Source organism: Corvus kubaryi, unplaced genomic scaffold, assembly GCF_017639235.1.
Source record: "Corvus kubaryi isolate FWS band 111438036 unplaced genomic scaffold, C.kubaryi_AGA036_p1.0 37385, whole genome shotgun sequence".
NCBI classification, from domain to species: Eukaryota; Metazoa; Chordata; class Aves; order Passeriformes; family Corvidae; genus Corvus; species Corvus kubaryi.
The window spans coordinates 17,495,381-17,521,219 of NW_024581127.1; the positions used below are offsets into that span (position 1 = coordinate 17,495,381).

Here is a 25,839-nt window from a genome sequence, read left to right on the forward strand (position 1 = left end):
AATATTATTTTAATTGTTCATCTTTTTCTAATCCTCAATAATTTCTCCCCATCATTATGTTCTCTACCCTTCTTGACTAGGCACATCAAAAATCCTAGGCCCTCTACTCAATACCACTGGAAAAAAAAATTTTTTCTCTATTGAGACATTTCAGTGGTGTTCCAGGGAATCAACTCTTATAGTTTGCTTTTTAGCCCTCAGTTTAATTTATCCATTGCCTTCTTCATTCTTCCTCACTACTCATATTCTGTACTTAGAATCACAGAACAGTTTGAGTTGGAAGAAACCTTAGGGATCATTTAGTTCCAATCCCTCTGCCATGGGCAGGGACACCTTCCACTAGACCAGGTTGCTCAAAACCCCATCCAACCTGGCTTTGAACACTTCATGAGATGGAGCACCCACAGCTTCTCTGGGCAACCTGTGCCAGGACCTCACTACCCTTGCAGTAAAGAGTTCCTTCCATAAAACAAGGAAAAATGAGGACGTGATCACAGATGCTTCATACAGTATGGAGCAGATGTCACTTGCCTTGAATATCCAAATGCTGACAATACCTGAGAAGGATTCTGCTTTAGATTTCTGTTATGCTATTATTAGAACAAGGTATTTTAGAAACATGAATGTTCCATTTAATGTTTAATGTCTCTCAAATAGAAAAATAATAGTGAAAAAGTATATACTAAATAGTAAATTGAAGGTGTACAAATTCTGCTCATACTCTAGCTTGTCAACCTGGAACTTGACATTTGATTATATTTGAAATATTTAGAAAATAGCCAGCTGCTGAAAATATATACTTTTTGAATTACTACTGTACTGCAAAATGCCTACATTTTCATATAACAAGAATTCTACTGACAATCTTCCAGTATAGGATTCAGGTATTTAATTTGCATTAGAAATTACAACATGCTGTAAATACATTTCTGAAAGATAGAGATGTTTACTTTAACAGATGAACCTTCATAGAATGGCTCAGCTGAAAGCAAGTTAGAACTTTCTGCCAGTAAAGATTTGCAGCTGACACCTGGCTTTGCAGTTAGGTGAGAGAGGCAACTCATTATGAGCGCTATTCAGAACTGCTGGCTAGTGACACTGAGTGCATAAGGGGCAAGGGAGAAACAGTGCTGCAATGGGCTTCAAATAATTTTCAGTCCCTGGAGTACTTCAAATGCCACTGAGACTCATCTGAGCACTCCTGAAGAGTGAGTAAGCCATGTAAAAGTCAGATCCAGCACTCAGAGGCTGCCACAGAGATACAGGCAGTACAGCTCCAAATGTGAAACACAACCTCCTGGTATCTTTGCTTTTATGGCTGCTTATGGTGGTGAAAATCATTAAATAGAGTACATTGAGAACTGATGTGGTATATGCATACATACCCAAAACATACATAGTGCTTATATAGAGATAGATTACATGTGCAGGATTCATATTTAAGATTGCGACAGAAAGGCCCAAATTAATTTTGTTCTACAATTACATAGTGTATAACCATACATAACCATATTATTTAAATTCTATAGCTGATATAAAAAATTTGATTTTATTGATCAATTTGCTGTCCCATTTATTGATCAGTTTACCTTTTGATTCTTCAAAGACTTCTGATAGGACACTTGTATTAGAATCTCCTCAATGCATTTAAAATAGTTTCCCAACAATGAGGGGTATTTTTAACCCTACTTTCTCCAAAAAAAGAATACTTTTCTGAAGAATGCATATGGTGTTCAGACATTAGGCATCTGACTTGCTACCTGTAGAAAATGCACAAGAATCATGGACTAGAAGTCATTGTTTTATAAGTTGGGCTCCATTTATGTAAATAACACATTTAAGAATGCAGACTTTTTAGAAGACTTATGTTACATCTAAGCAAATGTTTTTAGCTAATAGTCTGTACAGCTGACTATTACAAGTAAGGTACTTATATGTCTGTGGGTTGGTAAATAAATAACTTCTAATGAGGCTTTCTAAATAACTCTGCTCTATTTTTTCCTTAAAAAACACAAACATTAGAAATGGGACAACACTGCATTTAGCTACCAAGCAAAGCTTAAGAGTCTTTGTTTACTAGTTCATTTCTTCTAAAAAGGTAAATATACTTTACATGCACCAAATTTTTTCATCAGAGTTCACAAAATTGTCTGCATATTCACTAAAATGACAGGATGAATTTTTCTGTTCATAGAATCACAGAGTCATTTAGATTGGAAAAGACCTGCAAGATCATTGAATTCAACCTTTGAATACCACATCGTCAACTAGACCATGGCCATGTTCAGTTTCTTGAACACCTCCAGGGATGGTGATCCCACCACCTTCCTGGCCAGTCCACTCCAAAGTTTGACAACCTTTTCTGTGAAGAAATTCCCCCTGATGTCCAGCCTGAATCTCCCCCTGTGCACCTTGAGGCTATTTCCTCTTGTCCTGTTGCTTATTCCCATGGAGAACAGTCCGACCACCACTTGGCTACAGCCTCTTCTCAGGAAGTTGTAGAGAGCACTAAGGTCACTTCTGAGGCTCTTTTTCTCCAGGCTAAACACCCCCAGCTCCCTCAGCTGCTCCTCATGGGACTTGTGCCCCAGACCCTTCACCAGCTCAGTTGTTCTCCTCTGGACACGCTCCAGCACCTCAATGTCCTTCCTGAATTGAGGGGCCCAGAACTGGACACAGCACTCGAGGTGTGGCCTCACCAGTGCCCAGTACAGGGGGACAATCACTGACATAGTCCAGGTGGCCACACTCACTATTTATGGTACAAACTTGGATATAGGACCCAAATATGAAATAACTGACAAAAATTAAGGAAATAAGCTAGGTGGAATTTGTTTACAGTTATTATTCAGTCTAGAACAGCTGAAAGAAATAATTAAAATGTTCAGATTTAATGTAGGTCAGAGCAGATGATTGTTTTAAACTTGAATTTGTAATTAGTGTAGCTACCAAGAGATTGTGCGCAAAATGCAAACTGTTTGCTTCTTGATAATTTTGTTAAATAAGTCAATAGAGGGACCAAAGACTGAGCAAACAAGTAGACCTAGTTATCCCTTCTTATCAAATTCAATCCTTTTATCTGTCACAGTTTCAAGACATGATACTATCAACAGATTTTTTTCAGAAATAAACATTCTGAAATTTCCAATCCAGACAGAAATAAAAGATTTCAGAGTGATATCTGTGCAAAGAGAATGAAAGAGATGTCAGGAAAAAACTTTTGCATGCATTTTTTTTTGTACTGATGGCCTCCAAGCTGCAGTTTTTATGTTCAAGAGTGGAAGCAATAGTCAGTTACCCTATCCTAGTGGATCTATCCACTCTTTGACGAGATTAGAGGAATGATAATGCTTGCTACTTAGCATGCATGCTCCAAATACTGTGCTTCAGATGTTTTTGAGAAACAAATAATAGTTAATTCTTTTCCAGACCCCAAATTTAAATGTTTCTTCAGGACAGAACCAGCTTGCAATGCAATGGATCTTTTTTCTTCTATCCTGTTGGGCAAAATGGTGTTTTCCCTCAAGATACTTTCCAAATTACTGTGCCCTGATTTTGTTCAAAAAAGGCTGAAACATTAAGCAAGGAATTTGATTTTTCTTATTCAAGTCTGTGGAAACTACATGAACACATGTAGTATGTATGTACACATTTATGGTTTTGGAACCTTGACTGAGATCTTTACCTCCAGTTCTAGTTTTTTCCAGCAGAAAAAACCCTCCCAAATTGTATTATGAAACCAGATACTCCTATTGGATATTTAGACACTATGTATACTGGTTTAAGACACAAATGAGTGAATCTTAAAGCCATTTATATTTGCTTTACTGGCAATCAGTTTTTCAAACCACTCTACCATATGGTTCATCTTGCTTATTTTTCTACCATAGGCAGGCAGTTTAGCAGATCATAGACTGTACAGTAGACTCTTGTGCACTGCTGTTGTGTTGGCCTAATTCTCTTTTCAAAACAAGAAATGGCTATGTAGTGTTGATGGAAGATAAGGTTACATTACTTCTTTACATTATGTAGAGTGTAAGTAGCTTAGTTTCCCAAAATTTTCTGGAACATCAAGTGAAAGAAATGTCATTTTCCTTGGATTTTGAAAATCACACTACTTGGACACATCACTAAGGCTTGGGAACATACTCTAAAGAACATGCTTTTGCATCTCATCTGTAAGTGCAAGAATCAAAGGTAGTCTTTTAGATTCTACTTTACTGCATCTTTGTGAATGTTATGAATGGCTTTATTTTTTTTTCAAATTCTTTATTTCAGAAATACATTATGTGCAAGGTTGGGGAAAAATCTATTCTGAGGCCATCTTTTTCTTTTATTATGGTTGAATAAGGGTCTTATATGACATTTTAGAAAAAACCAAAGCAAATGTATTCCTGACAATTATTGCAATTAAAAAATCCAAACGTGAATTGGTTTGACTTTCATATATGATATTGTGTCCTATATGAAATTCAAATTAAATTAAATTCTTATCCTAAAAGGCCAGGGGCAGGAACAGAAGGTAAAAATACATTTTTTCGCAGCTCATAGCTTTCATGCACTAAATTATAAATATCAGTTGCAAACATAAAAACAGATTAATGCCATGACTAGTGTTCTGATATGACTCATGAACATGGAATTTGAAGACACAAAAATACTGAATGTTAGAAAAATCATACATGTTATACTTAGTAAGTCAGAGCTTCTTTAACATTGATTTTAAAATGGAATCTCAACCAGCTGTTTACCAGGTAGTGAAGCTGAGGGAATCAAGTCCCTCTAGACTGGCTTGGAAAATCTTGAATCTTCAGTGTAGTGCCAAATAGGCTTGAGGAGAAACAGTGCCTGGAATTTGCTCATATTTGAACATTACCTTCAGAGGAGAACGAGTTTAGTCAAAAAGAGAAAAGAAGAAAAGGCATGAGCACATAAGCAAGCAGTAACACAGTCAAGTGTTGCTCCATTGTGCATACTCTACCACTTTTGTACTCTCAGGTACTGATACCAGTTAGGAAAGATTTGTGTGTGTTGGATGATTTTAACAATATGTCACTGTAAGAAAATTCAGTTACCTCTGGTATACTAACTTAAGACCTGCTAACTTGAGCTGTACTTACGACCCTACTCAGAAAATCTCTCTAGTGCACAAAGGAAGGCACAAATTGCAAGGAATAGAAAGGTTTTTTCCTAGCTCTTTAAAAGGGCACTGGAAAAAAACCTGGAAGAAAAAGAAAGGAAGTGTAATGGAAGAAGCAAAGTAGCAGGGGGAAAAACCAACAAAGCCAGGGGAAAAAAAAAAAAAAAGAGGGCAAAAGAATTCTTTTCTGAGAAAAACTGTATTTTCCACCTTCCTCTTGAGAGAGAAGCAGTGGGCCAATGAGGACATACAGATTGTAAATAGAAAAACTCAGGTTGCACCATTGGTGGCTCACAGCATTTTCCACTTCTGCTATTCCCAAGATTCACGTATACTTGAGCTTATAAGGAAGAGATTAGTAAATGAAAGGCAGGAAAGGAAAATATGCCCTGATAACCATCATCCTTATCAACATTAACAAACTCCCAGAAACAGAGGACAACCATTTTTTGCCAGTCTACACAAAACTTTATCTCAGAAATGGAGCAAAGAGTAGAATTGAAAGAAGTCAATTTGATGTGCATATTTCGATTGTTTCAAACATTTCTTGAAAGTCTATAATTGCTCTATGTGAAGAATGAATAATATTAGAACACATCTATAGCAAAGTGGCAGTGGCTATGGTTAGGTGAATTTTCCAGCTTAGTCTATTTAATTTCAGTTTTACACATTTACTTTAAAATTTTGTTTCATTGAGTCATGTATAGAATCAAAGGCCTTTCTAGAAAGCTTTGTAATTTTAAGATTATTTCCTATTAATTTAATTTTACTATCAATCAAAGGCTGTAGTATGTGGCAAGCTTTTGAGTGCCAGAGAAAATAATCCTTTATTGCTGTTGTTGTTTCATCAACAAGAAGGTTACATAGTGCATTACTTCTGTAGGTCAAGCCTACTGTGCACACTGGGGAGCCTTTCTTCTCCCCTCTAAGTGCCCTGGCTACAAACATTCACATCCCCTGTAATTTGCCAGCTCTTTTCAGCTCCTTGCGTTCCTTATTTCATTCTAGAGTTTCTAGATATATCCCTACCCTTCCTTTTCTCCCAGAATAGGATACCCTCTTGTCTTACCTTCCTGCCAGAGTGTCTTGGAAACAATTCATTCAGGGATTTTCATATCTTAAAAAGTTGGAAACAGGTGCTCAGGTGAAAGTCTATAGGCTGATGCAGTGGCACTTTTAGCTTCTGATGTGGTAATCAGAGTTCCATCTACTTTAATTTTCCCTGTTCAGCACATTGATTCACAGAAATTGATTAAATATAAAATTCCAGACATGGCACAGTAGAAGTAGGCAGAAATGCCATTGAGCTGCATGTTGAATCTTCCTTCAATCTGGCTGTTATGCTGCTGCTACTTCTTTGTACAATGTCTCTGCTAGCCTATGGATAGCAATGCGAAGCTCTTTTCCCTAGAATGATTTAAATACACAGTTAAACTACGAGGCCTTCCTAAAATGAAATCTCTGTTTATTGCAACTGTGAGTACCACTCTTTTTCAACGGTTAACAGCCCCAGTAGTGTGAACCCAGTTAGCTGAGTAGTCATATCTTTTGCTTCTCTCAAGATATGCTTTTGTTAGTCTGGATAGGGAAAATTCTTTGTCTGTTTCTCCATCATTTTGTTTCTACAATACCATGTCAAAACTGACTAATGGGGAGCACGTTCTGTAAGCATACTACATATTGCTATTCAATATTAAAATGACTATTGATACATATGGAATAACAAAATCACACTACATGTTTTAAAGACAAATGTGAATACCTAGAACTTTTAATATGTCATTGTTACTCATTTTTCTTATTGGTATATTATACTTAGTATAAGATAGATAGCAACACTAATTTAGCCCATTTACTGAAAAAGAAGTATTCAACAGTAAAATAGTCAGAAATAATTTAAAATTAATTTTTTTCCAAGGACTTTCTATCAAGTTAAGTTAAAGGCTTCCTTGAAATGTATGCACTCTGTAGGTTTTACGTATTTGGGCAGTATACAGCTGATGATAGCCACTGGATTTAATACATGTACTGAAATAGAGAAAGGCATTATAGCTTTTGATTTGTATGCTGTATCTTTCATATGTGCAATTTTCTGTGCACACTGTTATATTTTTCTATGTCTAAGACACCTTCCCTGAAAACAACTAGCTGGAAGACCAGCTGGAGATCTTTTCAAACTATACTTCATAATCTTGAAAGAAGGGTATTCTTATTTTTCTGGCCAGCAGTAAATTTTCTACCTCAGTAGCATGGCTTATGGTACAGTATTAAAGATCCAAACTTTCACAGCAGGTTGTATTGGCTATGTAAGCTTACAATGATTAAGCTTCTAGGAAGAAACAGTCAAATATAAATACACAAAACAACAACATGAATTCTCAATTGAACTTAGCTAAATCAATGAAATGTGAATTGTGAATTTATCTCACTTTAATGTGCATTATACAACTAAACCCAATTTAATAAACGGTCAAATCCATGGCCTATAGATTAATCCCTATTGATATTTTCTGTGCAGTGTTATTTCGACTTTCCAGCACAAGATATCCAATACTACTGCTCTGTCTGTTGACAGTCACATTGAATTCTTTTAATAAAATCTGGTATTGCATTGCTGCTAGACCGAACAAGAAGTGAATTTCCACATGGGAAAATTTGGAAGTAGATGCAGATCTTATTATTACTACACCCAAAGGCAATAATACATACTCTCTTTTTGACACATCAAGTCTATTGATACATACTATATAAATGAATATAAAAATCACCACTAATTACTTCAGGATCACACTTGGAGGATGTGGCCTGGAGCCTGTAGTCTTCCTCACCTGCTTGACTGTAAATTCCCCTCTAGTGGCTCTTTGGAGCATACAGACTTTGCAGGTATCACTGCTTGTTTTGTAAACAAGGTGAGGTGACAACATCTTGCTGACATTCATTGCCTATAAAATAATTATTATATGAAGATTATGAAGATTGTTATAACACTGTTAGGCTCCATCCACTCCCTTGCCATGAACACCGCAGAATTCTGTCACTGCACACCCATGTGCAACTCAGAGCTGCAGCTGTACTACAAAATCCAGCTCTTTGGCTTATTTTCTCTCTTGCCTTTGAAAACTGGTTAAGATTCTCTGAAGGGGCTAGGTTTTCCTAAAAAAAAAAGCCTACATTTCAAAACTACAATATTTCTTATGACTTCTCCATTTGGCAGACAGGTTTCCAATGAAGCTCAAGAAGAGTTTCCGAGCAGTCCACATGGCATCTTACTTTGCCATCTGCTCGTGGTCCCCAGCTTCCAGGTTCCTCTGTTTTAGTTTACTCTTTCTGTGAAAATCTTCCAGAAATGGGAGTTCAAACCCACAAATAGTCCATGCGGACTTTGCGCAGTGGCCTGACCTTGATGTCTGGGAGCATGAGTACCTTAGTCCTCCCATTTTCCCTGGATCAGAGCTGGATCATCTTGCTTTCAAGGCACTGATCCCTCAGTGCTATCTTAGCTGACTGGGAGGTCTGGCTCAGGCTGTGACTTTGAGTTTCCAGTTTCTCTGCTGTAGAGCCAAGGGGAAGCAGAGATTGGCTGATTCACCTTCTCATTTTCATTTAGGAGAACACAGATACAAGACAAGCCATAAAAAGCCAGAAGGCTCAGAACTTGTGTCCTTGTTCAGTTTCACATAGAATTTTTCAAATTCTCTTGAATGAAAATAAACTTCTGCTTTGATTTTGAACAGAAATTCCAAGTTCCTGCTGAAACTGAGAGAAAGTGAAAAAAAATCTTCAGAGAAAAGAACATATCAAATATGGCATATATTTGGAGTCAAGTGATCTGGACATAAGAGAAATGTTTTCCTTTTTTGCTTCCCCTTGAATACTCATACGCAGTCTCCTCAGTGCCATCAATGTGCTGAAATATGCTATAATCACTGTTTTTCACTGTCCAATGGTCAGCATGTACATGAGCTTTTCCTATAGCATAGAGAATAACACACTCTGTCTTGTAACCTTGGAAAATTAAAATTTTCCCTGAAAAAAGTAAAACTGAATACAGTTTACTAGATGCACAAAACAAATTACCAAAGGAAGACAAATGTTTTTGTTTCTTTTCTAGTCTTGTTCAGGTATATTTATTTTAAAGGGTACTTGCAATTTCAGAGTGGAAATGAGCTTTGTAAATTGTTTCACTTTTCAACACTGTATGCCAATAGGTTGCCTTTTCACCTTCTTCTTAGCTTGGGGGCTGTATGAAAAGGCAAAATATACAAAAGAAAAAATCAGACTACAAATCAATCTCCAGAAAATGAAAAAATTCTATTATTGTAATTTGAGATAGATGGTACTTGTAGAGAAAACAACCCATTCTCATTAAGAATGAGATTTAGTTTTACTTTTTCACACTGAAATAGAACCTTAACCCTTGAGCAATCCCTCAGAAATAATTTTATATTGTTAATGTTCAATGTGAGACCCTGATCCCACTGAAGTAAATGGCAAAGATTCCATTAACTTCAGAAGAGTCAGATTAATTCCTGATCTCCTTGGCTGTTAGAGTGTGTCCTGGCATCTACCTAGCAGCGTAAGAAAGTAAAGTACCCTCACAGAAAAGGATTATGTACCTTTGATGAGCATCATGTCATTTGGTAATACAGAGAATTTAAATCATATAGTACAGATTACTAATCATTATCATATACCAGATTCTTGTCTTTGTTCTCACTTTTATTGACCTTCACATGTATGGCATCTTTCTAGAATATAATTTCTATCAAGTTCTAAGGTTTAGCTCATGCCTGCTTACATTTACCTTGTTAGCAGCTGTGGTATTGTTCAATGATAGGGTTAGCGTTAGAGGAGGGAAGTTGATTAGGGATGCGTGTGTTTGGAGAAGGAATTCTGTGGAAGGGAATACTCCTCTTCAGGAACTGTTTACTGTTCTCTTTTATGAAGGGTACTTTCTATTGCAGTGGAAATGATGGATTAGATTTTTTTGCGGAAACTTGCGACTTCCATTGTTCAGAGGTCTGCGGTGCAGGACACACTTGCAGACAAGTGCAGGCAATTGGCTGGGAGACAAAGGAAAGTTTTGCTGGAGGTGTCACTTTGAAATGATGGCTCCAGGATGTGAAAGTTTGGCTTAGTTCGAGTTGTGATGAGCATAAGATTTACATTCATTCAAATTCCTTTGCAAGTTGTGGATAGGCAAGTGAGTTTAAGCACTGATACCTTGCAAGTGGACCTTCAGCAAATCTCAAACTGCTGTTATGGCTCCTTCCTTAGTGGCAAAAATCTATTATAAAGTATGGGGGAAAAGGAAAAAGTTTGTTGGTGCAGTATAGGCTTAAACATGATCCAATATAGTGTAGCATTTAACTCATCATTCTCTATTTTGTTTTATCCTGTGAGACCATAAGAAAGAGACGGGCAACATTTCCAGATATTAAACTCTTTAAGGGAAGAGAATATGTCTCTTTGTGTGCACTTTGAACTGCCTCCAACACCTTGGTTCTTTATAAATTGTAGTAATAATAATCATTTATTGCTCTGCAGTGTGGTCTGGTTTCCCATTTACATCCAGTATGATTGGTTTTGGTGTGTCGCTGTCCTGTTCATCACTTCTCACCTTGCACTTACATGCAACTTCTATTATGGTTATTTTTAGAATACATAAGGCACTCAAATAACATGATTACAAGTGTGGAACAACAGCCTAGGAAATAGATAGGAGGATAGTTCACAGAAAGAAGCAACACACTGCACCTAAGCTGTGCAAGATCAAACTTGACATTATAAAATCAGAGAGGGTTTAACAGGAAAATAATGTGATGAGACTACAATGACTGCTGCTTTTTTAAAGTTGGGTTACCATCATTTAATGAGTTTCTGGACGTATTAAAAAAATTCTGTATGGATGTATCCACGTGTGTCTATATAGGCAATATATATGTGTGTAAATATGTGCATGTACACCTGGGATGTGTGTTTATGTGTGTGTGTGTTTTACAAAATACTCAGAAAATAGTGTGCTGCAGGAAACAAAATGAGCAATTTTAAGGTCCTATAATAGTGTTTTACATTTCTGGAGAGAAGTAAAATGACCATAAGTTTCCCTTTCATGGAATCTGAGCAATCTTCATAGAAAGCCTCATTTGCTGTCAGCTTCAGGAATGACATATATTTACATGCATTCAGACAGTTTGTGATGCCTGGAGGCAATGAGTATCGGGGAGAGGTGCAGTGTGGAATGCTCTCCCGGCTCTGCCTGAGAGAGGGTAGTGAGTGTTTTGTTCCAGTTGTCAGTCGTTAGAGCACCCCTGCGATTTCTCCAGCTTCATGCTGAAGGCTGTCTTGGGTGCTTATCGCCAGGATGGTGTTGAGCTGGTGGAGGCATAAAAGAATCTTTATCTCCCCTCTTTATTTCAGTGTAGCAGAGGAATGAGCCCAATATAATATGACCACTACAGGTAAAGTTTGTAAGTCTATGTTCCTCAAGGTATTGACTTTTTATGATGTCTATCATGTACCAAGTAATGGAGAAATTTTGCATCAGATATAACTCTTACCCCTAATTATTTTTTTCTTTTGAATTAAATACTGTAATTGGTCTGTCAAAAATGCTGCAATAATATTTTGTTTCAAAAATAAAAGACATACGTTTTGCATATAACTGAAGCAAATTTTAAAATTATTATAACCCCTCCTATCATAGGTACTCTTTACTATAATCCTTCTCTGAAAATGCCTGTTTGCCCTAAACCTGTTATATTATCTTTATTCACTTCTGCTAATGGCTCTCACAGCTGGAAACCTTACTCTAGCCTCTGGTCAATTTTACTTGCGGTCAATATAGTCTCATTTATTTTTGGTTTCATCATTTACATTTAACATTCTTTTTGATGCTCCTTCACTTGGCTCACCTTTGTCTAATCATATTTGGTCAAGGTGGGTATACAACTCTCTAAAATCCAATGGGACTCTGCATAAAGCACTGGCTGGAGGTTTTATAATTTGCCAAAGAGCATAAATTTATTGTTACATTTCTATATTGATGTTACATCACTTTACATCTCTCAGGGTAAGAAAATGTAGTTAGACATTATTCTAAATAAAGAAATTATATCCCTGTAGATTTTAATTAATTTTGAACCATTAAGATTTGATATTTAAGTCAATGTATGAATCTAAAATAATCTTAACACCTTGAAGAAATGCAATTTTCTCCTAAAACTACTTTTAATTTTAATTTTACCTCAAGAGGGATTGCTACAGGTCTTAAATAGCTGTCAGAGATAGCTACAATAAGGTAACATCTGGATAAAATTAAATGTTTTAAGAAAATAATTAATTTTAAGAAAATAACTCAGCCTGAAACAGATGAAGGTCCAGCCTTCTAGATAATTTTTAATTTTAATAATTATTTTGGAGAGTTTGTAGTTATTGAGAGCAGAGAACATGGAATAGGGTATAAGTATTCCAGCTCTACTGCTTAGAAGCCCCTAGAATAATGTAGTCAGTAAAGAGGTGTCTGGGGACATTAGCTGACAAGGTCAAGTGGTTGGATTTAATCAAATTCATTTTGTAGCGGGAGATTTAGTCATGGTTATAAGACAGAGAAGTCATCTCAAATAAGGAAGCCTAACAAGAAAGCAATACATCATCTGCATGAAGTGAAATATATTGCTCTCAGCCATTTAGCTTCATGTCAGAATTAAAGGAAGGTTTTGGAAGAACAATTCTAGCAAGCACTATTTAAATACAAGTAAGTGATAATGTAAAGCAGTTGTGGGGGTTTTTTAGTGATATTGTGAATGCCTGGTAACAGTTAAACTTTTTTGCTACTGGGATACACTGATGTCATGAACTGGTTCAGGACAAAGATCTGTATTTCATTACCAGTTTCAAAGTTTGTATAGTTTTAGCATAAGGAACTGGTTTTCAACAGCTTCTACAACCATCATGAAAGTTTAAGGCAGATACGGCATTAGTTTCACACAGAACTGGTCTCTGACTTTCTTATGCTGTTTGAAAGTGGAAGTCACTGCAGGAGCTCAACTGCAGAAACAGAAACTGAGCTGTCTTGTAGAGCATTGCTCATTATCTCAAATTAAGATTCAGGTCATATGAAATGTTTGAGGTTTAGAGCTTTGTATGAGCTACCAAATTTTGAAACAGATAGTCTGAAATTGTGATGATTTCAAGATCTTCAATCCTCTCAGAGAACAGGGGGATTTGTTATGAATCACTGATCAATAATTGTTCCTGGTCTAAAATTGGAACCAGAGTTGCTGTGTCTCATAAAGGACATCCTCTGGTCTTTCAGTTTTTTTACTAGTTCATTTAGTATACGCATGCCTTTGTGTTCTAAGATCAACTTGTTATAAATGCCTTGCTCTGAATTTTAAAATTTTGAATGAGTTGAACTTATTTCAAGTTGTTTTCTTGCATTTAATTCAAGACATGATTTTCAATACATGGGTATTTAAAAAAAAAAATTATACAACCCAAAATGAAATAATAAAAGTAAAGAAAATAGATTAAAGCTGTGTATTTTTATAGAATGGAGATTTCTTGGAACTAGAGGCTCTAGGAATAGGTCTGTCCAATTATATCACCCAGTCCAAATGCAGGAAATTTAGGTCAAATTTTCCTTTTTTGTTTTTTTTTAAGTGAATTTTTAAGCAATAAATGAAAGTGCTTCACCTTTGTTTTAATTTATTTTCATTATGCAAAATCTCATCATGACAGGCATTTAGGCATTTTCTTGATTAGAAGACTAAACTTCCTGTTCTAGAAGTCTACACTACTCCTTAAATATTATCTGTTACTGAGTATTTTTTCCAAGTGTGATCTCCTAGCACTATCTTGGTCACAGTAAAATATACTTGTTTCTCATCAGCATTACTCATAAGACATTCCCCAGGTTACCCAGCTTCCTTTCATTTATTAGAATTCCTTTCTTTTTCTTACCGCAGTGCACAGGACCAAAGTTAAATCCTAGGAAAAGGAGTTAAGAGTAAAAACAAGAGAGATATATTGACAAATACTGACAAGAATATGAAAGGTAGATGATAGAAGCATGTAAGTGAGTGAATAGCAATTGAAAATTATGTACAAGGTGACTAATAGGCAAAATAAAGCATACTCATCAATATTTTTCTGTCTTTCAAAAGATCAAAGCTTTGTCTTCATGAGGTAGAAACTGATGGTTCTTCCTGTAGGTTCCATATCTTGCATCCAGAGGCCTTTTTCCCAACTCCCCAGGCAGAATGATGTGTTGGAGAACAATTAAATAGGTGCACTGCCGTTTGTGGTGTTGAATTGCATGTTGCTGGTCCACAGCTTTTCTGGCAGCATGATTAGGATTAAAAGATGTTTAAAGTCACCAACTAGGGGTGATTTAAGAAAAAGGCAAATGTTAATTTCATGCAAGTATTAGCTGGCAATCTTCTACACAGTACATGTGAACAGGAAATTGTTCACAACCCGCATTTTGGCCAAGATAATCAAAGCTGATTTGAGCTCACAAGACAACTAAAGACATATCTGAGTAGGACCTTCATTTTTAAACCATTTGATAGTTATTACACTGGTGTTCTTCTGTACAGTTTGAAATATTTTTTATTTTAAGAGACACAGGTTAGCCATTTAAATGTTGGTATATCCACATTATGACGCACTGAACAAAATAAAAATTGGGTGCTTCAAATGCTTACCACCAAGCTCCAAATTTCTACACTTGCTTGTGGGGATATTCTCTATGGCTCAAAACACCCAAAAACATAAGTAGTCCCAAAGCCATTATGTGTCCTACTGCCACATAGATTTTATGAGATAAATTAATTTGTGCTACAAGTGTTATAGCACAAATACAAATTAATATTTGTGCTATTAATCAGTTGAGAATGTCTTAGAAAATGAATTCATAATATTATACTTTTTTCAGGTGCTCTATGCATGGTAATCACACAAAATCCACATCCACTTCTATTTTTAGGTATTGTAATGAGTTTTAATGTAGTATTAGGCGAATATCTACTCAAAATTGTTGATCAGTCTCTAATTTTGAAGAAATTTTCTACTTTGCACAACTGAAAGGTATTAAAAAAAATAGTAAATCTTTGGAGATTTTATTATTAATTATTTCAGTAGTCTACCTCTACTTACCAAAGGCTCAAACAATATTTTTCACTTTACAGAGCAAAATAAAACTTAAGAACCCTTTAGAATAGCAATTATCTTGTTTTATCATCACAAGCAGATGCATTGTGGGAAGCAGAAAATACAGCCTATAAACCAGATGTCCAAGTACCATACACATTAGGAGAACAGAAAATATCTGTGGATATTTTGGAACTGTACATAAGTATAATGATAGGAATAATGACAAGAAAAATTTAAAAAAAAATGTTTGATTTATTAGTTAGTTTGAAAGAGGTAAAGTTTACATTTTGTCATTCTAAAATTCTGAGGCCAGAAATAACACAGACGCTCACATAGCTGATATACAAACTAAAATGATGGATTAAAGAATCAGTGCTTTTTGGAACCTAAGTGGTGACAAGGCAAAGGAAGCAGTGCTGTTAATGATGTAACAAAAGTAAATCAGACATGTGACTTCAAAATAATAGAAAAATTCTCCATTAATAATTCCAGTCTGTAATTCTGGAAATGGATGAACATGAGCAACACATATAAAATTTTGCTTTTTTTATTTGCACCAGTTCTACAGAGTGAGTGAAAGGGAATTTAAAGTAAGTGCAAAACCACATTGAATAAATAGGCTCATCTGTGGCTAGTTGAGTCTATTTGACATTTCATAGCCAGAAAGTGGTCACAGGAACAACCTCCAGGGAAAGGATCATTTAAACATCTACGACTTTGTTGGTCAGTGTCCATAAAACAGGAAAATACAAGCAGGAATACATGATCCATAAATTAGATTAAATTCGATATCCATTATAGAAATACTTTCAAATAAAGGGAAGCTGATTTGAATGAAACAAGCTCTATACACAAATAAACTCATAGATCCGACAGCTTTACTTAGTTGCTTGCATCAAAGTGTAATGTGTGCGAAGTAATTTGTTTCTATAACTGGAGAACACTACTCAGTTGTATTGATGAAAATGATTTTATAAAATTGAGGGCAACTTTCTCCCTTGGGTTCTTGATGGGAAAAGGCTATGGAGTGGTTATTCTTCAAGATTTTTATTTGGAGAGCTTCCACCTTAATCCTTTTAAAATCAGTGGCTGGGAAACAATAATGAACTTTGATTTTCTCCTTTTTATGCTGGTATAATTCCTAACTATCATTATCAGTCAAAGGATTGTCTCTAGAGCAACATTTTTGGAAGCAGCTTGATTCAAAATTTAATTTTAATTTTCAAGAGAGATTAAAAAGGAAAACTGAAAAGAATTCTAAGTTACTGAGACACTTCAGAAAAATCACAACCCTACTTTTACATTTTAAAGTGCTACCTGAATTTTTGGATGTTACTTGTGGATTTTAGGAGGAGAGGGGAATTTGAACTTAATTTTGTTGTGAGCAGATAGAATATGAAGGAGTTAAACAACACATATACTGCCAATATCTTCAAAATCAATGATGCATTTAAATCAACCAACTTCAAGATTAATTTAGCTTTACTGTGTTGTAAAGTGGGTTACTAAAAATCCCAAAAGTTTTCTCAAAAGAATATGGGGTTACAAACTACTGAGGGAAACTGTACTTTCCCTTTGTTGTTCAGTCTACTGGACTATTATATCTTTCACTTATTTTCTAAGTTTGCTGTGCAAAGTAAGCATCTGGTTCTGAAGGTAGAAAACCTTAGGGGGTCCCATTTTCAAAAGACTGCATGGGAAGATTTCCTTTCTAACATAGTCAATTCTATTTATAGGATAAAGGCATAAATTGAAGAGTTGCATAAATTATGAACACTCCCTTAATAACCCAAAACATGTCCATGCTGCTGAGAGGAACCTAAAATCTCGAAAAGAGAGTCTATGCTGGCACAGACTTTGAAGCTCCAACATATATTCCTATTCATGACAATGATGCATAGTTTTATATATACCTCAAAGGGGTAAACAATACCAGTTCTGATACACAGAGAGGACAATTTATGCAACTGCTCTGAGGGGGAGGAAGTTTCATTTGCACGGTATGAGGAACAGATAGGACACAAGTACAGATGATACCATATATACTCCACCAGCTATCGCTATGCATTTGTGTAAGAACATCCATTCGATAGATACATAGCAGAAGAAAAACTTGTTGAAAAAAGTTGAAGAAGTTGATGACTGTCATTATAATGCCATAATGGTAAACTGGTACAATGATACCTATAGAGGAATTATCATGTATGTTTCCAGTTTTCTATTTGTAATATCCTGATCATAGGATGCTTCTGAGAATATTGTTGAGATGCTAGTGTGTATACAACTTCCTTCACTGAAACTGGGCAAACTGAGATGCCCATAATATCTAATTTGGCAAGAGCAGAGATGCTGCTAATCTTTCCCAAAAGAAAAGAAAAAAAAAAAAAAAAAGAAAAAAACCCTGCTACATAACAGTTATGGAAGAAGACCAAGGAGAAGAGAAAATGCTATTTTACTTCAAATTCTGCAACTCAGGCTGTACTTTATACTTGTGTCACTACTTTATGAGACTAGCACTCTGAAGTCATAAACAGTAATTTGACAAAATTAATGTTATCTTTTCAGTGTTAAGCTATGTCTACATGAAGTACTGCTGTTGGCTTATCTAAAAAGAAATTAAGATAGAAATAAAGATTTTTTAAAAACTACAGCTGTTCTTTCCCTCTTTCCTGTTTCTTCTATTCTATTATTCCTTAACTTTCCTTCATTTTTCTCATATCTTATTCTGAACTCCTCCCTCTCTGGGCTTATAAGCTTCAAGAAAGTTCATGCTACATTATTGTTTGCATGTCTCAGAAAGGTGCCTCTCTCAGAAGCACGGTACAGAAGACTGTACAGAGTTAAGACTGTGCTAAGGGTAGTATGTTCCTGGGGAGGGTAAGGTCATGGAAAGCAGAGAAGTTCTCTGAGTTGTAACAAAACTGGCCTCTGAAGCCCACACACATGCCAAAACAGTAAGTTACTGCTGCTGTGGACTGCAGTCTTGCTACTGGCAGAAATCTGAAGTGTGGTGTGGGATTATGTATGTTTCAGTACATTTCTGAGTTTTCAGTAGCCATCTGTAAGCAGTGGGGTGAATGGGCTGCATTTCAGACAACCAAGGCATCCAGGAATATTTCTTCATAGGATACTGTTCCTTCCATCCCATACTCCAGATGCTGCCATATGTGTGATACAGTATCTTGTTGTGAACATGCATCCACATTTTCAGCTTTGTTCAAAAAGCTTTCTCTAGCTATGCCACACCAACTGAATTTTCTTTTCCAGTTGAAGGCACAGCACACGATAGGTTAGCTTGTGCAAGTCAGTTTTGCAGTAGAATCTTGCTGATATTGAGATATATTTTTTTCTATAAGGAGAGCATGGATGTCAAAATTAGGAGCTGAGTTGTACGTATAATTTTTCAGAAAGAAATCAAATTTCTTTTCAGGTATTACTACAATCCTGTGCAGTGAAAAAGAGTATTTTTACATTATTATGAAGATCCTGGCTATTCTGTGATTCCGATTTTAAGTTGCCCAAAATGTCTAAGCAGTTTGGTAGACTATCATTTTGTTCATCTATAAGATTACCTGAGCAATATCAGAGAGCATCCAGTCAGGAAATGAAGAATAATCTTTGCCACTATTTTTGGATAACAAAAAGATATAAATTTTAATGTGAGACGAAAAGTATCTTGCATAAATGAACTACCAAAAGAGATCAGTCATTTCTGCTCTAAATAAATACATGAAAAGAGACAGCAAGCTGACACCACGAAAATGCTAAGCTTTGCACCAACCAAAAATGAACTCAAATTCAGAGAATACCCTCTTCAGGAAAAGTCTGCTTAGGAATCCAGAAAGTTTCTGAGGTCGCCATTTATTTCTATGCCATTCTTCCCTCTCCAGATGTAGTGGACATGGGTTTTGGCCTCTAAAAACTGGCAGATGTCCCAGAATGGTTGCAAAGGTCTGGACTATCAACGTGAAGTCTGACTCAGCACTGATTCCAGCACTCTGTGAGTCTGGCTTCCCACTTTGCTGCATCTATTGAAATCCTGTGGCCAGGAACTTCACTGTAGGACTGTGATCATTCCTAGGGAGTAAAACATTCACAAAAAAATGTAGTAGCAATTTGGTTCTAACTTGTCTACAGGACTGGTTGAAAGGGCAGTTCATATCCACTGGTCTCACCCATTGTCTTGGATATCCTCAGATCTTCTGTAGGTTCTTTTGCATGTGAGGAATCTGGCTTGCAGCATTTTTCCTATATGTCATTTAGAAACACACTGGCAAGAGTTTTTTCTTCTTTATTTCAAAAGCCAGAGGAAGTGTTACTTCTAAATTCAAAGCTCAGACTGATCATCTATCAGCTGCCCAGTGATATATTTAGGTCTATTTTCTTGCTGTCTTGGAATATGGCATGACCACACAGAAAATCTACACATTGCAAAATAAGAATAAACTGTCTATTTTTCAAAGAGCTGGGAAAAGTGTGAATTGTCCCATATTCATGTTAGAGGGGTATTAATTTGGAACCTTAACAATTTCATGATCAATCTAGTTACCTATTTCACTCTTGGCCAATGAAAAAGAGGAATAAAGTTCTAAAAAGCTATGCCCTGTACTCTTCCTAATGCTCTAAGTGGATAATACTTGGAAAAATACCAGCCTTTTCTCTTTCATTAAGAGCTAATGAACCAAACATTACGATTAAAATCATGGAAGAAGCCAAGTCCTTACTATGGAAATCGCAGCCTAAGAGCCCAACAGAACCTATGCCATTATATTTTTAACATTACATACTCTTATTTGATGTTATGAGTAGTCAGAACTCGATTATGTATACAACACAAAAATTAAGCATATTTTTTTAAAAATTCAATTGCTGCCTAAACTTCATGGTATCTTCATTATACAGCAGTATCTTTGCATATAATAGCCTGTATACAGATTTATGTAAGAATTCTGAAGTTATTTTCCTCAGTGTACATCCTTCTTCTTGCAAAAAAAAAAAAAAAAAAAAAGACAGGAAATCCATAATTGCTAGTCAAGAGGTTAATTCTGCTTCCAAGAAAATATTTCAAAATGTTAGTACTTCCTCATTTCAATGACAGAATGGAAAGATTGTTCTAAGAATCATTAAGTGTTCTCCAACAAAGGACATTGTTTTTAAAATCATGCATATTATCTGTGCATAAGAAAGTTAATAGCACTTGAAGATCATGAAATCTAAGCTGCACTTTTCCTGGTTTCTTTGCCAGAATTTAAGTTTTAAACTGTGATAATCATGCAGTTAGAGGGTTTCTATAAATCTTTGTAGAACCTTAGCAAGGCATAGAGAGTTGGAAGTGATGAAGTTCAAGATTATTAGGAAGTGAGCCTCTGTGGAGGTTATTTTCTTCTTCTTGAGATATTGATATTAACTAAGAGCATGCATCTTTTGGACTGGTCCTATGCCACCACTGCTCACATCCAGTTACCATTTTGGTTGAAGAGACCTACATTTTTATACTATTCTTACTGCATCATTTCCTAATTATCTGTCTGTACCCTCAGCTTTTGGACAGATGGCCACCACTCCCTCAGTACAAAAACTGGACACATTCTTCCCCTGCCCCTACGCTCAGATGCTGCAGTTGCCTCCTGGCTAGGGTTACTGGTCCCCCGGCCATGCCAGCAAAGCACTCTGTGACCACTGTCTGGTTGCTACAGGCAGCATTCAACAGGTGGACATGAAGAGCCAGTGAATGGTACAGGCACTGCACCTTGGTACGGACAACATTGTAACTACACAGCAGTTTCTACAGCAGTTCAGAAAATTATGCAATTAGCGAGGGAGAGGTCGTTTGTATGAAAGATCTACTCTGAATGACTGTCTCTGCAGGGTCACAGAAAATGCTGGGCCTATTCTTGACCCCGGGGGAGAGCCACGCCACTTGACTTGTGTTCATGCAACTCAAACCCCTGCCACAGCAAAAGAAAGTGGCCTTGCCCACACAACTTATCGGAAACAGCTCCCGGTGAGCAGCACCGGAGATTGGCTTAACAAAAACACAGCATCAGGGATCACGTGCAGAGCTCGAGCTGTTCCCTGGCCCAGCCTCAGCAACTACACATGGCCTGCTATAGATTTTTTTCATCTGGGATGTACTACAGGCTACTTATTCTGCCAAAGAAAATGGGCAATTTCCATGAAGTATTAAAATATACTAAATAAGAGTTCCTCTATGAATTAGAGAAAATTGCTCATTAATTTACACCATTAATTACATTAATGCAGCAGGCATATGTATGTTTCTTTTTTTGACAACTTTTTAAACTTTAGGTAAATAGGTCCAAAATAACCTGAAATACATGGAAATGACTAAGTATAATAATCCATTAAGAGATCAAACATGTCTCTGAATGGTCATAGAAATAATACAACTTTATACTAACTCTTTTGAGCTGATGAAGCAGAAAACAGCTTTAATGCCTCCGAACAGACAAAATACATAACTAACAGTACTATTTAAATATTAACAAAAGCAGGAGTCAGCACAAAAATGATGTTATGTAATTTACGCCAAACAGCATTTAAGAATAAACACTTAGAGACTCTAGCATTGCTTCATTTTGCATTGCTGTTTATCACTTATTTGTAACTGGTTTGTACCACATAAAGTGTATTAACTTTTAAGTTACAGTGACAGTTTTACAAGTTACTTGTAACTTGTAACATATATTGTTCAAATGTTGGAAACAGATTACTCAACTTCATTCTTTTACACTTAAACAACAGTTTAAAGGGAGCATCTGCCAAATTGCCTATGCAGACTAAAAACTGTGTGAGAGCCTGGCAACAAAATAGAAATAAACGGTCAACCTATATGGAGGAAAAGACATTGCTATTTCTAATTAGGGAACCCAACTGCGATTTAAGAGAACTGAGAATGTTGAGAATGGATAAAGATCAAATATAAACTTAAATTTGGAAGATGGGTTCTTCATTCTCATCCATGTAAGCCGCCTTCTGAGCCTTGTTCTGCAACAAAACAAAACCAGAGCATTTCACTTGGTGTATTATTATCATGTTTATCTATTGCCATAGAATACCTTCCTGAAAACACTACCACTGTTACACTGGCAGTTAACCAAGAGCCTATACACCTCTAGGAAAGAAATTGAAATACAAATTTGGCACAACACGATTACTTCACCTAAACAGAAAACACTTATTATTTACTCAGATTCTTTCAAGTATCTGAACAACAACAAATGTTGAATATTGTTCACAGATTCCATCTTATTTTTTCTTTAATAAAAAAGTGGTTTTGTAAATTCAGTTGTCATGTACAAACACTGTTTTCTAACAAAATATGACGGAAAATTTTAGTACATCACCCTGTTAGAATTTGTGCTGCTTATATGAAGACTCCTGCAATATTGCCCCAAGAAAGCACTGAATGTGTCAAGAGGTCAAGTCAAAAACTGCTTCTGTGGAGAGTATTTTGACCACAGAGCTAAGACTGAAAGCAATGCTTAACAGTTTACCTGAACATGTCCTGCCAGTGAAGCTCTAAGAACACTTACTGTTGTATTACATTCACGTGTCAGATCTGAAATTCCTGGAAGCACAGTAGTAAAGACATTTCAGTATCAAACGTCCTTCCTTGGCATACATGAAATCAGGCCGATTCTCTTTTATTTGTGTAGATAGTGGTTTTTCCCAGAATTTTTTAAAAGGTAATGTTTGACAACACTGAGAACGCGGTAATGGGCGTGTAATGCTTGGCAATGCACTGAGATACAGAGAGCATAGTCTGTTCATAGTGGGTCACTTATAACTATATATGTAAATGACATTATTCAAGTCATTAAAACAGAACGTTCAAGAGAAATTGTGTCCAAAGACACAGACTGTAAACATGGGCATTGCTGATAGTTTTAGCTATGTCAAAACACTTAACTGGTTTCAGTAACGGGAGCGTCAAATGTTGGCTTCTACCAGGCAGGAAAAAAACGTTCACTACTATCACTGCTTAGAAAGGCGAAACTAACGAAGCCGAGGGACTCAGTCGGCCGGCTTGTCTCCCTCGCTCACCTACGAGTCAAAACCCGAGGGCGCGGGGGAAGGGGGGCAAACAGCGATGGCCGCACAGCCAGGACTCCCCAGGCTTTCGCAGCTAAGTGCAAGCGGCCAGAGAACCGCAAGGGAAGGACGCTGGCACGCTGGCAGCTCGCCCATCCGCCCGTCGGCTCAGGCAGCGCCCGGGGCTCCGGCCGCGGCAGAGCGGCCCGCGCGTGGCGGCACCTGTGAGGCGCAGCGGGACCCCTCGGTCCGGAGGAGGCGGTGGGAAACCTGCTCGGAGCTCCCAGCCTTGGGCCGTGCGGGACCTCTCGGCCTGGGGGCAGCGCGGCAGGAAGCGCTTGCTCCCGCCGCGGGCAGCGCGGAGGCCGAGGCTGCGCGCCGCAGCGTGGGGACACCGGCGGTGCCGGGACACCCCGGAGGTTCCCTGTGCGGGGCGAGGGGACTCGTGCCGGCTGCCTGCTGTCACGGACTTTCTTCGCCCGTTCGCCCGCCGTGCCTCTTCCAGGAAAGTTGCAGCTCTCCCGGTGACCAGAAGCCCTGGCAGCGCCGGGACGATTGAAGCCTCCCGCCTCGACAGCCCGTGCCCCAGAGGCAGGAGGCGATTTGCATGCGGACTTGTCGCTGGTAGTAGCCACTGCCCGTCAAGCCTGACGGACAAACGCCCCCCTCTTTCCGCCCCCCCCCCCCCCCCCGGTCCCGGAAAGCCCCTCCCTCGCCCCCTCCCTCGCCGGCACCTCCTGCCGCCTGTCAGTCGGAGCGGAGCGCGGCGCGGGCGGCGGAGGTGGCGCGGCAACGGCAGAGAGCGGGCGGGAGAGGGAGAGAGAGAGCGAGGAGCCAAGCTCTCCCCTCCCTCTCTCCCTCCCTCCCTCCCTCCCTCCCTCTCTTCCTTCCTCCTCTCTCTCTCCCTCCCTCCCTCGCTCCTTCCCCTGCTCCCTCCCTCGGTTCTTTCTGCTTCTCTCTCCCCTCATTCTCGCTTTCCGTCTCACCCACCCCGATCTCCGTTTCTCTTCCCCTCTTCCTCCGTCACGCGCGCACACACTCTTACCCTTCTCCTTGTTTTTCTGTCATTTGACTTTGCATCTCAAGGCGGCCACCGGCTTCTCTATGAATCCCGTCTGTTGATCTGTCACCCTCCCTCCACCCCCGTCCCCTCCCAGCTCCACTCCTGTACCTGGAGCAAGGCAGGAGAGGCAGCCGAGCAGCATGTCCCGAAGGAAACAGAGCAAACCCAGGCAGATCAAACGTAAGTTTCCTGAGGGGGGCTCCCTCTAACAGACTTTTATTTATCTCGTTCTTGGGAGACGCGAGAGAGGTGGATGTGGGATCAGTAGGGGGGTCCGGAGTACGGACTGATGAAACTTTGGCAGAGAGTCTGAGTAGGGGGAGAGAGAAACGGGACACGAGCGAAAGCTGGGAGCTGCTCTGATGCGGGTTGAGCAAGCTCCTCACTGTCTCGGTTTTTTTCGCTCCTTTGGAGCTCATGCTGCCGCCCCGTAGTCTGTTCAAACTATTGCTCCGTGTTTCGGAGTGGGATCGCTCATGTGTTTTCAAGTTGAACTAGCGCCGGGAGAGCACACAAACCAGCCTCCGAACACCGTCCCTACCTAACTGAGCAACTTCGCGCGCCTAGCGCGTGTGAACAGACCCATGCCGAGCCTGGGCTGCAGTAAGTACCAGAGGACCGCAGAAACGGTGTGCGGGAAAAGACAGCAAATTCCCGCGGGGAGCCCGTGGGCAGCGCCGCGCCGGCCCCGGCCCCGCTGTTCCCCCGGGCCCCGCGGCCGCCCGCGCCGCTCGTGTCCCTCCGGGGCTCGCTCTGCACCCACACCATAGGCGCACACTCGCCTTTGCCGTTTTAGGGGCTTTAACACTTTTGAGCTGTTTTCTGTGTTGAGAAACAGGTGTGCTGAAGGCTTTTAGTTGAAAGATGCTCTGCCTAATAGTGTTCATAGTTCACTTCTCTTGCCTGCGACACACGACAGTCTTAACTTCATAAACTTTTTTGTGCTTTAGTTTATTCATCTGAACAAGTCTAGCTGTCGGGACTAGAAGTGTCAGGCGTTTCCAAATAGGGTCTATAAATAATTTTGTTATGAAATCAGCGGCACTGGTCTGATGTATTTTCATTGATGTTCTGTATTACAGAACTACATTCAAAGTAACCATCATGGGACGTGGAGAAGCACTTTCACTAGTATTTTCCTTATTGATTTCTGACTTGAGAATGCTTATTGATAGCCCACTTCGGATGGAATATGTATAGAATTGGCAAACTGATTTATAAAAGAAGAAAGTGAGCTTCATGTCGAATAAGATTGGTCACTGTAAAGTGTTTGAGTAATAGTGGCCGAGAATCCCTGCTTTGTAGAAACTATCTTTTTACCTGATAAATACAAATAACCATCATAGTTTTAGTTTTCAGTTTACTGAAGCAGCTTAATATATGCTTGAAACTTTTTGTGACATATTTTTGAGTTGAATATAAT

At 38.3% G+C, this 25,839-nt stretch overlaps 1 protein-coding gene and 1 long non-coding RNA gene across 3 annotated transcripts in view; one reads left to right on the forward strand and one right to left on the reverse strand.

Moving 5' to 3' along the window:
• Window positions 1–3,808: 3,808 nt before the first annotated feature.
• LOC121668513 lies at window positions 3,809–23,990 on the reverse strand. The gene is made up of 2 exons (XR_006017415.1): window positions 14,280–23,990; window positions 3,809–10,427 (listed from the first exon to the last, which is right to left on the reverse strand). It is a non-coding gene; the product is annotated as an uncharacterized LOC121668513 (long non-coding RNA).
• A 265-nt stretch (window positions 23,991–24,255) lies between these two features.
• ZFPM2 (zinc finger protein, FOG family member 2) overlaps window positions 24,256–25,839 on the forward strand; it is a 307,976-nt gene continuing 306,392 nt past the window's right edge. For both annotated transcript variants that reach the window (XM_042036069.1, XM_042036070.1), the window contains exon 1: window positions 24,256–24,596. In XM_042036069.1, coding sequence (XP_041892003.1) covers window positions 24,557–24,596 — 40 coding nt within the window. In that variant the 5' untranslated portion in view covers window positions 24,256–24,556. The remainder of the gene's footprint in view (window positions 24,597–25,839) is intronic.